This window comes from Nerophis lumbriciformis, linkage group LG15, assembly GCF_033978685.3.
Source record: "Nerophis lumbriciformis linkage group LG15, RoL_Nlum_v2.1, whole genome shotgun sequence".
Classification (NCBI taxonomy): Eukaryota; Metazoa; Chordata; class Actinopteri; order Syngnathiformes; family Syngnathidae; genus Nerophis; species Nerophis lumbriciformis.
Window position 1 is genome coordinate 2,276,103 of NC_084562.2, and position 15,522 is coordinate 2,291,624.

Below are 15,522 nucleotides of genomic sequence, written 5' to 3' on the forward strand. Positions count from 1 at the left end.
TATTTAATGAACACAGGATAATCTGACTCACCTTGGGGTCGGCAAGAGCGTTGATAACGTTTCCCAGGGCGAGGAGTGAACGGTTGATGTTTGCACCCTCTCGAAAGCGTTGTCCTTTGGTGTTGGTGGCACTAGCTCTTTCTGAGCCTGCCAGATCAATTAGGCTCATTTTTGCCACACACACATTGCGATTGAGGCTTGCCGTTTTGTCCTGCTGTCGCAAATATATCTGGAGAAAAATAAAGTACTCATAAGGTCATCAAGACACCAACAATCCTTCTGTTGTAGTTATAAAAATAAATGTGTTACTTCTATATTATTAGATTATAGGGCTGCAGCTGTTGATTATTTCTGTAATTGAGTAATCTTTCGATTAGTTTGTTTGATTAATCGGTTAATCAGATAAAACACACTTTATAGACTTAATGTGTATTCTAGAGAAAACTAAATTAAAAAAAAAAAGTTTTTCCTTTTTTGCGTCATTCATTTTTCGGCACATCATCAACATTGAGACTGCATTTTTAACATTATTGAATATTAAAAAGATAAAAAATAAACTCTTTACTGTTTGCCACCACACAGAGCATGACACCCACACACTACCACTCTCATGTGCGCTCTGTTACAATGGCTATGCGAAAACTATGTTTGCCTATTTAAAGTTCAGGGAACCGCATGTGGTCTGGATTTGGTTAGTTAGGCCATTTCTACATGAACATGGATACTTTATAAACGCATACTTATCTCTGTGTTTAGGATTCTTATCCTTTTGTCCTTCAAAACACACACTTTCGCAAACTTAAGCATATGCGTGTACACAACATAAACAGAGACTTTTACACATCTCATGACGTTACAGTTGTGCACATTCATTTTTAAAGTTCAATATATAGTACACAACACTGCCCTGGGGGAGTAAAAAACACACTAAGAGGACTTACTGTATGTTTGAACGTAAACATGCTGTTATTTTCACTCTACATTATTGAAAATATGTAACAAAATTAGCTTTGAAAGACACTGCGACACTCTCGCCAACTCCAGTGACAGCTGTTTTGGACACTATGGCTGTCGGGCCTACAGCTGATGGCATAAATTTGACAAGCATGACTTTTTGCTTTGCGTCATAAGAAAGGTGCAACATTATCTAATGTTTTTAATAACAGATCATGAAGTTATTCACGAACGTGTGCACGTGACAAAAAAAACCCCCAAACAAACAAAAAACCGTAATATAACATTCCTCCTTGTTAGTGTGTATTAATGTAAAGACAATATACACTTCATTGCACATGTATCACTATATTGCTGATTAAATGCGTTCCACAAGAGTTTTGGAGGTTTTGCGCTTCAAGCACTTAAAAATTTAAGAGGTTTCTTTGGCTCCTTGTTACTGTGTGCTGAATTTACCAACCCCGTTTCCATATGAGTTGGGAAATTGTGTTAGATGTAAATATAAACGGAATACAATGATTTACAAATCCTTTTCAACCCATATTAAATTGAATGCACAAAGACAAGATATTTGATGTTCAAACTCATACACTTTATTTTTTTTTTGCAAATAATAATTAACTTAGAATTTCATGGCTGCAACACGTGCCAAAGTAGTTGGGAAAGGGCATGTTCACTACTGTGTTACATGGCCTTTCCTTTTAACAACACTCAGTAAACGTTTGGGAACTGAGGAGACACATTTTTTAAGCTTCTCGGGTGGAATTCTTTCCCATTCTTGCTTGATGTACAAAAAGTGGGAAAAGTTGTTCAACAGTCCGGGGGTCTCCGTTGTGGTATTTTAGGCTTCATAATGCGCCACACATTTTCAATAGGAGACAGGTCTGGACTACAGGCAGGCCAGTCTAGTACCCGCACTCTTTTACTATAAAACCACGTTGATGTAACACGTGGCTTGGCATTGTCTTGCTGAAATAAGCAGGGGCGTCCATGGTAACGTTACTTGGATGGCAACATATGTTGCTCCAAAACCTGTATGTACCTTTCAGCATTAATGGCGCCTTCACAGATGTGTAAGTTACCCATGTCTTGGGCACTAATACACCCCCATACCATCACAGATGCTGGCTTTTCAACTTTACGCCTATAACAATCCTGATGGTTCTTTTCCTCTTTGGTCCGGAGGACACGACGTCCACAGTTTCCAAAAACAATTTGAAATGTGGACTCGTCAGACCACAGAACACTTTTCCACTTTGTATCAGTCCATCTTAGATGAGCTCAGGCCCAGCGAAGCCGACGGCGTTTCTGGGTGTTGTTGATAAACGGTTTTCGCCTTGCATAGGAGAGTTTTAACTTGCACTTACAGATGTAGCGACCAACTGTAGTTACTGACAGTGGGTTTCTGAGGTGTTCCTGAGCCCATGTGGTCATATTCTTTACACACTGATGTCGCTTGTTGATGCAGTACAGCCTGAGGGATCGAAGGTCACGGGCTTAGCTGCTTACGTGCAATGATTTCTCCAGATTCTCTGAACCTTTTGATGATATTACGGACCGTAGATGGTGAAATCCCTAAATTCCTTGCAATAGCTGGTTGAGAAAGGGTTTTCTTAAACTGTTCAACAATTTACTCACGCATTTGTTGACAAAGTGGTGACCCTCGCCCCATCCTTGTTTGTGAATGACTGAGCATTTCATTAAATCTACTTTTATACCCAATCATGGCACCCACCTGTTCCCAATTTGACTGTTCACCTGTGGGATGTTCCAAATAAGTGTTTGATGAGCATTCCTCAACTTTATCAGTATTTATTGCCACCTTTCCCAACTTCTTTGTCACGTGTTGCTGGCATCAAATTCTAAAGTTAATGATTATTTGCAAAAAAAAAAATGTTTATCAGTTTGAACATCCAATATGTTGTCTTTGTAGCATATTCAACTGAATATGGGTTAAATGATAAATAAATGGGTTGTACTTGTATAGCGCTTTTCTACCTTCAAGGTACTCAAAGCGCTTTGACACTACTTCCACATTTACCCATTCACACACACATTCACACACTGATGGAGGGAGCTGCCATGCAAGGCGCTAACCAGCACCCATCAGGAGCAAGGGTGAAGTGTCTTGCTCAGGACACAACGGACATGACGAGGTTGGTACTAGGTGGGGATTGAACCAGGGACCCTCGGGTCGCGCATGGCCACTCTTCCACTGCACCCGCCACGGGTTGGAAATTATTTGCAAATCATTGTATTCTGTTTATATTTACATCTAACACAATTTCCCAACTCAAATGGAAACGGGGTTTGTATAAATAATATACACTTCACTGCACATGTAATATATCACCTTGTTGCTGATTAAATGTGTTAAAATACTGCAAGTGTTGGGTTTTAGCCGCACAGGTGCCTATTTGTGCTTTAGGCATTTAAAAAAAGATTCATAATGTTTTCCGGGCTTTGTGTGAGTGCAGGCTGGTTTTAAAAATAATGTACATTTAATTGTATGTTTAGTATATCAAAATAAACATAGCAACAAAAGGTTTAATGCCACCAATTAGGCTTTTGCTGCTTTTCTAGGCTTCTGATTGGACAAAATGTGCATGACAGCAGCTGTATGCGTTTGCGTGTAAACAAAAGAGTTTTGAAACTACCTGTGTGGATGGAGATAATTTTAACCCCAGATATGTGGACATGGCCTTACACTCAAACAGAATATAAGTCTAAACTTCATTCGAAGCATATTAATCGATTAATCATAGCAGCCCTAATATATCATATTTGACTTTTTAAAATATTATAATGAAAATTAGCATTTAGTTTGTTTAAATGGGACTGAAGTGAAATACCTGGAACACAGCATGGGACCGGGAAGAGGTGGCATTCATATCAGTAGGGTGTTGTGTCCTGTTTTGATTGCCAGAATCCAACGCCTCGAGGATGTGCTCTGCAGATTTGGGCTATTTCAAGGGAAAATACATAATCCATTTAGCCTGTCTAACATATAGAGAATATTTTGCCAGTTTACAGATTAAATTGTTATTTATATAAGATATATGAATTCTGAGGTGACAGTGTGGCGACTAACCTGGTGCAGTGTGAGGCCCTGAATCGCCACACCTTTAACACTGTCCTCTCTTACTGCAAGAGGACCTGCATTAGCCAGCAGGTCCCTGATTTGTTCATTATAAACCTGCAGTAAAACACAACAACACTTATCTAAAGATTACAATAGATGATGTATGGCTTGAATATTGGGCAAAATTTCCAAAAGACTAGACTGGAACTAAACAATAACCGAGGGAACATTTCATTTCATTTCATTTCATTTCCAATTACTTGCCCACTCATTGAGGAATTTAAACAAATGCAAATTTTGGTGCATGCTGCCACCAAATATCATTACAACAACTGTGTATACAGCAGGTTTTTGCAAAAAGATTCAAATGTTCACCTCAAGATATGAGACTGCAACAGCAAACTCCTTCTCCTCTTTGACATCATCCATGCGCTTGAAAAGCTCTTTCATCGTACGGTACATAACCCCTCGTTCTGTTTGTGTACCTAGCATGGTATGTGTTTTTCCTGATCCAGTTGCTCCATAAGCAAAAACTAAAACAAAAGGGAAAAGTGTAGTTAAGTACATCATGCAGAGTGGAGGCCACAATAATGATATTGTGAGGATGCCATTATTCTTAACATGGAAAAAGTATAGCCGTCCCTTGCTACATCACAACATTGCAGTTTTAAATGTTTTTTTGTGCATATTTTAAATAACAAAAATTAAGTGTCGAATTACTGTAAATTCTATTAATGTCATGAACACGCATCGCTTCGGTAGTTGTGACTTCAAAATACTAGAGTCATCAGGCAACGTGCAGGTAAGAAATAATCTTTTATTACTCATAAGTAGCAAAAGGAAGTGCAATTACAAGCCCCAGCAAATAAAAAAATAAAAAAAATGAATAGCTAGCAAAGCAACACAAACCGTCAGTAACAATTGTCAGTTCACAACACTATAGTATAAAGAAGCCTGTATGGCATCCACAAACAGGTGTGCTCATGTTGCCAATCTATGGAGCCAGGCAGGAAGTGGAACAGAAAATAAGAGCACTGAAAAGGAAACAACAGTAAGCTAAGGAAGAGAATACTTAACTAAGGGAACAAGAATGTTGTCAGACCTGCCATGACAGTTCTGACAGACTGGATAATGTTCAAATCCAGTCTGAAAACACTTGTATTCAATTGGGCATATGGCAACTGAAAGTATTTGATTGATTTAACTTTAATTATGGTTGTTTTTTCAGATTTTAATTTGAAATATGATTTTATATTTTTAACTTAGCCTTCTTTTTCTGTGAAACACTTTGAATTGCCTTGTGTACGAATTGTGCTCTATAAATAAACTTGCCTTGCTTCCAACGAAATGACGACTATAACCTCAATTTGCAATACGACGACTGATTTCCTTGTTTTATAAAAAAGTACCCGTAGCTTAATTTGGTGTGACAGACAAAAAATATAATTTTAGAATGGCTTGAGAAAAACCAAACCAGTAGGACAGTTTCCAAAATGATAGAGTAGCTTCTTTAACTAACTAAAAAAACAACACAAAACAGGCCACATCCTGTAAAAACATCTTTCAATCAAGTCTAATACTGCTGATAACAAATAATATTGCTGTTGAATGTTGTAGGCAAAGTAGCAGATTTGACATCCAACTAATGCTCACCTACGTGACATTCAAAAACATGCAATTGTCAGAGACGTGTATTCGTTCAAAGATTAGTACGAGGCAAACTAAACAAAGCAGTGATTTGGTTGATACTCCAAAAAAATAAAATAAAACTGCTCAAAGTTGTTTGGACATTACAACAGATAATAAAATTGGTTTAATGGCTTAAAAATGTGTATTAACAACAATATTACCTGTACAGTTGAATCCGTTCATGACACCATCCAGCACTGCTTTAGTGGTATTCTCAAATATATCATCTTGAGTAGAAGTCTCGCCAAAGACACGATCAAAAACAAACTTAAGGTCTTTGTTCGCCCTTTTGTTGAGGTTTCTGTTCCGAACTCTTTGTGACCCAAAACATGATATGTCCTCTTCTTTTGGATCAAATATGATCATGTGGTCATCGACAACTTGGACCACATTCCGAAATTTTTCACACCTCTCGCTGTCGTTGTTTGGCCTCACCCGAACGACCACCTTCACGTGGCTGCACACATTGCTTGCCATTGCGTTTCTTTGCTGGTGACTAAACACAAAAGCAAATATTAGCAAAATGATGAAACACATTTTTATTTGCTAGCTGCTAATTATTGAGGAAAGGAAAGGGCAGAGAGCAAGAAACGACAGAGGCTATGCATTTTAAAGACTAGATAGTGCTGTGCTAACAATTTAAGACTCTTTGTTTAAATCTCTGTTCTTTAGTGGCTGCCGGGGGAGAAAACCTCCAGCATTGCTCAGACGCTCCAAAGACAGAAATGATTCAGAACAAAAAAACAACTGAAAAATGACTGGTAACACGATATTATGTAGTAAATGTAATACATTTTGTAATAAAATTTTTTAACCTATTGTGTAATAAATCTAAGGTTCTGTTTTGTACAGCAATTTGTGTTTGCAATTAGCCTGTGCAGGAAAAGTGCTATATAAATAAAGTTAACAAAATATGCAATACACTTTGAGGTATTCTGTACTAACGTGTTACATATCGTAAAAGTTATTACAAATACTTCCCTTTTTATTGGAAGAAAATGTAGCCATTATGTAATAAACCATTGAGATTGATGCCTTCACTTAAAAAAAAAATCTGAACATGAAGCATTATGTCTTTAGTGGTGTTTTTAGGTTTTCAATGTATTGAATCGCCAGGAGTGGGTCCCTGGAAAATTCATTGGGGCCCCAATAAAACATATTTTTAAATGTTTTGATCCTTCTCTTAAATTGTAGCGTTAAACTCATTTGATTATGGAATGATGATATCTGGTATTGGTTATAACTAGCATAAGCTTTCATTTACGTTCTGAAATTAAACAAATAAAATTAAACATTTTCACAGAAGCCATATTAGCATAACACAATGGGAACCACCAATGAAAGTATTTTTCATCATATATTGTTACATTTCTTTACAGCGCGTCCCCTAAAAGCACCGAGCAATTGAATTGTGGGTTTATTTATTATGCCTTTTGTATTTGTTGAAATTAAATCCATGGTGACTGGCTCCTTGTTTTGGTAGAGGCTAAACTAGTTACTGTGTACAGGTGATGACGTCTGTGCCGAGCAGCTACACAGAGGGTTTAAACAGCTATTGTCTGTTTTTTTTGCTAGTTAGTAGTGCTGCAACTAACGACTATTTTGATAGTCATCAACTATCTTGAAGATTAGTCGACTAATCGGATTATGAAGCATATTCATTGGCTCTAATTTAGCCATTGGCTCTAAAGAGATATTTTTATGCATGTATGAACAATAATGATGACTACTTCATTCAGAAATATTTATACTGTATATACTGTAACAGTACTGCTCATTAAGCTGTTACAATAATAACTGTATTCAGCTTTTGTCCATTTAAAAGTAAGGACTGGAAAAATGCTGATAAAAACAAAAAATCAATTTTCTTTTTTTTGTCCTGTCCAGCTTCTCAGGCAAATCATGTAGTTGATGTAGATGCCCATATCGGCTGTACAGATTTACTTTACAACAGAGAAGTGCAGGTTACTTCTCTTTTTGTCTTATTTGTATTTGACTTTATTAAACATATTCATATTATCATTTGGTGCAGCCGGGCCGGAGCAGGCCGGGATAGAAAAAGAGAAAAAAGAAGTCAGAGGGGGAAATTGTGGGGACAAGAAGGGGATAAGACAGAGAGACAAAAACAACAACAGCAAACACAACAATAACAATAACAACAACAACAATAGAGCAACATCAGCAAATACGATATGTACAAATATGATGGTAAAAGTGATAGCAAAGAAGCAGTTAGCGAAATAAATAATACAGAAATGACAAAGAATTAATACACTACAAATGGAGCAATACAAATACCAATAGAAATAACGCTATTGATAATGAACAATACCAATAATTTACCTCTATTATCAACTGTATTGTTGATAATAAAAATACACTTTCGAAAATAGCACTAATAGCAAAACGCAACCAAAAAAGCATTTTGTGATGATGATGATGTTTAAAAAAATGCCACAGGTATATGGACGATACATTGACAGGTCAGCGTTTCCCCTGGATTATCAAGATATCTGTGGTGGTGCACAACATGCAGTTACATTAAGGGGAAAGTCTGTGGGTATCCCAATAACTTTGAATGTTCCAATCTCCTTCTGGCTTTACCGGACTGATAAACTTAAGTTGGTGGTAGGGCTTGGTAATTATAATGTTGTTATTTACAGTTCGATTGCGGTGATCAGCTGTAACCATAATTACTTCGATCAAACATGGTGGGGACATGTCTGTTAGAGGATACCGCACTAGTATACAGAAGGGAAGCAATGGTGCTCTGTGAAATCCTGCACGCAACAATCCGCCTTTATTGACTGCTGTCCTATGCGTGTCTGTTAATATGTGTTTGTGTACATGTCGTGTTAAATTTCAGTTTTTGAGGTGATATACAGTCGTGGTCAAAAGTTTACATACACTTGTAAAGAACATTATGTCATGGCTGTCTTGAGTTTCCAATAATTTCTACAATTCTTATTTTTTTGTGATAGAGTGATTGGAGCACATGCTTGTTTGTCATGAAAAAACATTCATGAAGTTTGGTTCTTTTATGAATTTATTATGGGTCTACTGAAATGTGACCAAATCTGCTGGGTCAAAAGTATACATACAGCAATGTTAATATTTGGTTACATGTGCCTTGGCAAGTTTCACTGCAATAAGTCGCCTTTGGTAGCCATCCACAAGCTTCTGGCAAGCTTCTGGTAGAATTTTTGACCACTCCTCTTGAAAAAATTGGTGTAGTTCAGCTAAATGTGTTGCTTTTCTGACATGGACTTGTTTCTTCAGCATTGTCCACACATAATCCTCCTTTTTCCATTGCCCCATTTAAAGCACCTGTTCCATTGGCAGCAAAACAGGCCCATAGCATAATACTACCAACCACCATGCTTGACGGCACACGTGGTGTTCCTGGGATTAAAGGCCTCATCTTTTCTCCTCCAAACATATTGCTGGGTATTGTGGCCAAACAGCTTCATTTTTGTTTCAACTGACATCACATGGACAAAGATAAGACCTTCTGGAGGAAAGTTCTGTGGTCAGTGAAACAAAAATTTAGCTGTTTGGCCACAATACCCAGCAATATGTTTGAAGTGGAGGAGTTCAAGTACAAGAGTCTTGTTCACGAGTGAGGGAAGAGTGGATCGTGAGATCGAGAGGCGGATCAGTGCGGCGTCTTCAGTAATGCGGGCGATGTATCGATCCGTTGTGGTGAAGAAGGAGCGGAGCCGTAAGGCAAAGCTCTCAATTTACCGGTCGATCTATGTTCCCATCTTCACCTATGGTCATGACCAAAAGGACAAGATCACGGGTACAAGCGGCCGAAATGAGTTTCCTCCGCCGGGTGGCGGGTCTATCCCTTAGAGATAGTTTGAGAAGCTCAGCCATCCGGGAGGAACTCAAAGTAAAGTCGCTGCTCCTCAACATCGAGAGGAGCCAGATGAGGTGGTTCGGGCATCTGGTCAGGATGCTACCCGAACGCCTCCCTAGGGAGGTGTTTAGGGCACGTCCGACAGGTAGGAGGCCACGGGGAAGACCCAGGACACGTTGGGAAGACTATGTCTCCCGGCTGGCCTGGGAACGCCTTGGGATCCCCCGGGAAGAGCAGGACTACGTGGCTGGGGAGAGGGAAGTCTGGGCTTCCCTGCTTAGGCTGCTGCCCCCGCGACCCGACCTCGGATAAGCGGAAGAAGATGGATGGATGTTTGAAGGAGAAAAGATGAGGCCTTTATTTCCCAGGAACACTATCCTACCGTCAAGCATGGTGGTGGTAGTATTATGTCCGGGCCTGTTTTGTTGCCAACGGAACTGGTGCTTTACAGAGAGTAAATGGGACAATGAAAAAGGAGGATTACCTCCAAATTCTTCAGGACAACCTAAAATCATCAGCCCGCAGGTTGGGTCTTGGGCTCAGTTGGGTATTCCAACAGGACAAGGACCCCAAACACATGTCAAAAGTGGTAAAGGAATTGCTAAATCAGGCTAGAATTAAGGTTTTAGAATGGCCTTCCCAAAGTCCCGACAATGCTGAAGAAACAAGTTCATGTCAGAAAACCAACAAATTTAGCTGAACTGCACCAAATTTGTCAAGAGGAGTGGTCAAAAACTCACCCAGAAGCTTGTGGATGGCTACCAAAAGCCCCATATTGCAGTGAAACTTGCCAAGGGACATGTAACCAAATATTAACATTGCTGTATGTCAGTGACGTGCAGTCACTAGAGGCAGGTGAGGCGGGGCCTCACCTGCCATCATGGAAAGAAAAAAAAAAGAAAAAAAGAAAAAAAAAATTAAATTGTTATATGTATCCAGTGATTATACTATAAAGTTATTTTCCATTTAACTTCACCAGTTTTAGATTATTTTTATTCAAAATCGCTGAATTTTCACATTTGCCGTTCAAATACTGAGAAGAGACGGTGCGGTGAACAGCAGCCAGTTGAGGCACGTCACTCAGTGCCGCAACATGGATTGCGCAATGACTCGGCTAACTGCTGGCCTGCTGTGCAGTGAGACTGTATTGCTATATGAACTATATTATACATTTCCATAGTTTAGTTAGCTGAGGTATATAATGTACAGTGTATTTTGTCAACAACTGTATGTGTGTAAAGTATTTCTTGTGCTGAGCGATCATAAAACGGCTGCAAAAGACGCACTGGCTGAGGCTCGCCTCCTGCACCCCCGCCGTAGAATTGTTATATCAACTAAAGCCCACACTTAAACTGTCCACGTGCAAGATTGAATCTATTTAAAAAAATGATTTCATAAGAAGCCAAAAAGTGCAAAAACAATAATGTTGGTGTTGGAGGAGTTGTGAATGACTGCAGGGACAAAAAAAATAAATTGTTATATGTATCCAGTGATTATACTATAAAGTTATTTTCCATTCAACTTCACCAGTTTTAGATTATTTTTATTCAAAATCGCTGAATTTTCACATTTGCCGTTCAAATACTGAGAAGAGACAGTGCGGTGAACAGCAGCCAGTTGAGGCACGTCACTCAGTGCCGCAACATGGATTGCGCAATGGCTCGGCTAACTGCTGGCCTGCTGTGCAGATACACCTGCAGTCTGTACCTAATTCACAACTCCTCCAACACGAACATTATTGTTTTTGCACTTTTTGGCTTCTTATTAAATAACTTTTGTAATCTATTTTCATGGGCTTTCCTCTTTGTGATGTTAAGTTCCTGTTATGCGCTGTTATACAGTATATGCCTTGAGCTCTTATTTTGAAGGCGCTAAGAGCAGAAGTGATGTCACGTTGCGGAGGTTTTTGAAAGAAGGTAAATAAAGTGGTCCTCGTGTAAACTGGAGCCTCCGTGTTTGTTATTTTGTAGTTTCATACAGCATAGGCGACATTTATAAACACTCGGTTACACTTTTTTAAATAGATTCAATCTTGCACGTGGAAAGTTTAAGTGAGGGCTTTAGTTGCGGTGCATGGACTTAATTTCTAAATAAAGGTAAGACCATAATAACGTTTTTTTTTAATTAAATGTGCTTTTTTGTGTGCTACAGTTTGTATGTGTAAAGTTAAAGTTAAGTTAAAGTACCAATGATTGTCACACACACACTAGGTGTAATGAAATTTGTCCTCTGCATTTGACCCATCCCCTTGATCACCCCCTGGGAGGTGAGGGGAGCAGTGGGCAGCAGCGGCGTCGCGCCTGGGAATCATTTTTGGTGATTTAACCCCCAATTCCAACCCTTGATGCTGAGTGCCAAGCAGGGAAGAATGCTGGTATGAGCTTTTAAACATAACCCGTTAACTGCTGCCAATCAAATGGTGAATAAGATACTCTTTAGGGTTCATATGTTTGTAAATCTGACTGTGATGAAGTCAGTGCCTCACCAGCCATCAACCTCACCGCACGTCACTGCTGTATGTACACTTTTGACCCAGCAGATTGGGTCAAATTTTCAGTAGACCCATAATAAAAAACAAAACAAAAAACAACTTCATGAATGTTTTTTGTGACCAACAAGTATGTGCTCCAATCAATCTATCACAAAAAAATTAGAGTTGTAGAAATTATTGGAAACTCAAGACAGCCATGACAGTATGTTCTTTACAAGTGTATGTAAACTTTTGACCACGACTGCATACATATATACATATATACATATATATATATATATACACATATATATATCCATCCATCCATTTTTTACCGCTTGTCCCGTTCGGTGTTGCTGGAGCATATCGCAGCTGCACATGGGCGGAAGGCGGGCTACACCCTGGATATATATATATATATATATATATATATACACCCTGGATATATATATATATATATATATATATATATATATCCAGGGTGTAGCCCGCCTTCCGCCCATGTGCAGCTGAGATATGCTCCAGCAACACCGAACGGGACAAGCGGTAGAAAATGGATGGATGGATATATATATATGTATATATATATGTATGCATGGTTCAGCACAGCTCTTAAGCTGTCTGGATGCGAGGTTTACACAAGTACTATCTTACAGCCACACTAGCTGCAATCCTTTACACTGAGCATATGCAGCATTGTGTGCATATATTTTTTTAAACATGCTACAGTGCATTATTTTTAATTCGGAGTCTTCCCTTTCTTTATGATGGCGCCGTGCATAAGCTTGTTACATTTCTAATTTGCAGCATTGTATTTGCTTGAAGGCGTTCGTGTCTTTGGTCATCAGAAGTGTGTTAGCCCTCGTCAGCCACCATACAAACTCCATCAGTGGTCAAATCAATCAACTGAAACTAGATGCTTTAAATTAAGTACTGTATATAGCAACAAAAACAACAACATGTTGACTGGTGGTTAGTAAAGCTCATCGTCTGTTTACAAACTAAATATGATGGTTTTGAACTTGGACGGTAAGCTAACACTAGCTAGCAACGATGTAGACGCTACCGACAACATGGTCACTTTTCGCCGTGAAAGACCAATACTTACCTTTTGTTAACACGGGCACACTTTCGTTTCCTCACGAGAAACGGCGACAAGAGGACACGAGAAACCACGAAGCTTGCATTACCAAAAAAAAAAAAGAACAAGTAATCAAAGTCTTACGGGAAGCTAACGTTGAAAAGACACCACCGCCAATATTTTCAAAAACAAGCCTTCTTCCTCTACCGCTGCAGATTGGGTGTGAGTCTCTAGTTGGGCGGGGCTACGTGACGTCATGATTCACGCTTCCTGGTAGGCGGAGTCACGAGTTAGACTCTCACGGTACATAGCTTGACCTCCTGAGCGTGTTGCCACGCCGCATTGACACTTCGTTCCCGTTAGGTAGTAGTAAGTCTCATATATTATTCTATACCCACGGGTGTATTGGTTGTTGTACTGTCGAGTGTGCTATATGACCCACTGTGGAGGCACAGCAAACATCAAACGTTAGCATGCTACGTTTTGAAGCTAAATTGGGATGTTGCCGGTGTTGTGCCGGATAATACACCCCCGGCGTAGAATAATGTTCGTGTTGGTGGAGTTGTGAATGAATGAAATATGAAATCCGTGCTGCAGTCGCTGCTGGGCCACAACATTAGGTACACCTGCAGACTGCAGCACGGATGTCATATTTCATTTATTCACAACTCCAACACGAACATGATTGTTTTTGCACTTTTGGCTTCTTATTAAATAACTTTTTTTTAAATAGATTCAATCTTGCACGTGGAAACTTTTAAGTGTGGGCTTTAGTTGATACAACACTCCCGTCAGGGCGTGCATTATCCGGCACAACACCGGCCACTGTAATGCACGTAGGGTTGATTGATTGAAACTTTTATTAGTAGATTGTACAGTGAAGTACATATTCCGTACAATTGACCACTAAATGGTAACACCCGAATACGTTTTTCAACTTGTTTAAGTCGGGGTCCACTTAAATTGATTCATGATACAGATATACTGTAAACTATTTTCATAATACAGTCATCACACAAGATAATCATCATAGTATATAAATTGAATTATTTACATTATTTACAATCCGGGGTGTGGGATATGGAGGCGGGGGGGCTGTAGTTTGTTTGGTATCAACACTTCAGTCATCAACAATTGCATCATCAGAGAAATGGACATTGAAACAGTGTAGGTCTGACTTGGTACATATGTACAGCAAGTATTGGACACAGAGAGAGAGATCAGAAATTATAAGAGAAAGTGACTACATTTGATTGTTTACATTTGATTATTTACAATCCGAAGAGGTATGATGAGGAAGGGAGGGTGTTAGTTCAGGGTTGAAGTTGCCTGGAGGTGTTCTTTTAGTGCGGTTTTGAACGAGGATTGAGATGCCTTTTCTTTTACACCTGTTGGGAGTGCATTCCACATTGATGTGGCATAGAAAGAGAATGAGTTAAGACCTTTGTTAGATCAGAATCTGGGTTTAAAGTGGTTAGTGGAGCTCCCCCTGGTGTTGTGGTAATGGCGGTCATTTACGTTAAGGAAGTAGTTTGACATGTACTTTGGTATCAGGGAGGTGTAGCGGATTTTATAGACAAGGCTCAGTGCAAGTTGTTTTACTCTGTCCTCCACCCTGAGCCAGCCCACTTTGGAGAAGTGGGTAGGAGTGAGGTGTGATCTGGGGTGGAGGTCTAGAAGTAATCTGACTAGCTTGTTCTGGGATGTTTGGAGTCTAGATTTGAGGGTTTTGGAGGTGCTAGGGTACCAGGAGGTGCATGCGTAATCGAAAAAGGGTTGAACGAGAGTTCCCGCTAGAATCTTCATGGTGCTTTTGTTGACCAGAGAGGAGATTCTATAGAGAAATCTTGTTCGTTGGTTGACCTTTTTGATTACCTTGGTTGCCATTTTATCACAGGAAAGATTAGCCTCTAGAATGGAACCTAGGTAGGTGACCTCATCCTTCCTGGCGATAACAATGTCACCCACTTTTATAGTAAAGTCACTGACTTCACTACTAAGTTGTACTCCTGCAAATCACGCTCATTCTAATATGGATTGCAGAACATACCTGCTAATATCATGGCCCTTGTAATGTTAACATACCTGCAGTCTGACAAGATGCATGCCGTTTGAAAGTCAGTGCATTCATTTAAAGCAGTGGTTCTTAACCTTGTTGGAGGTACCGAACCCCACCAGTTTCATATGCGCATTCACCGAACCCTTCTTTAGTGAAAAATAAAATGTTTTTTTTTTTCAAATTCAAGACATAGTTATATGTTTTTGGTAACACTTTAGTGTGGGGAACATATTCTAAGTAACAAAGACTTAATTTAGAGTTTTTTGGAAACTAGGGGAACATATTCTAAGTAACAAAGACTTAATTTAGAGTTTTTTGGACACTA

At 39.2% G+C, this 15,522-nt stretch overlaps 2 protein-coding genes across 5 annotated transcripts in view; one reads left to right on the plus strand and one right to left on the minus strand.

Moving 5' to 3' along the window:
* The window catches only part of LOC133616018 (kinesin-like protein KIF18A), a 47,482-nt gene extending 34,122 nt beyond the window's left edge, over positions 1-13,360 (minus strand). For all 3 annotated transcript variants that reach the window (XM_061974998.2, XM_061975000.2, XM_061974999.2), the window contains exons 1-6: positions 13,166-13,360; positions 5,887-6,221; positions 4,412-4,569; positions 4,046-4,150; positions 3,807-3,917; positions 32-229 (exon numbers count right to left, since the gene is read on the minus strand). In XM_061974998.2, the coding sequence (XP_061830982.1) occupies positions 32-229; positions 3,807-3,917; positions 4,046-4,150; positions 4,412-4,569; positions 5,887-6,202 (888 nt within the window). In that variant the 5' untranslated portion in view covers positions 6,203-6,221; positions 13,166-13,360. The remainder of the gene's footprint in view (positions 1-31; positions 230-3,806; positions 3,918-4,045; positions 4,151-4,411; positions 4,570-5,886; positions 6,222-13,165) is intronic.
* Positions 13,361-13,366: 6 nt separating this feature from the next.
* LOC133616020 (12S rRNA N(4)-cytidine methyltransferase METTL15-like) overlaps positions 13,367-15,522 on the plus strand; it is a 187,313-nt gene continuing 185,157 nt past the window's right edge. Inside the window, exon 1 of one of the 2 annotated variants that reach the window (XM_061975001.1) lies at positions 13,367-13,501. The gene's annotated coding sequence lies outside the window, so the exon portion shown is untranslated. Of the gene's footprint in view, positions 13,508-15,522 lie in introns of both variants that reach the window. The other variant, XM_061975002.1, reaches the window with a different exon arrangement.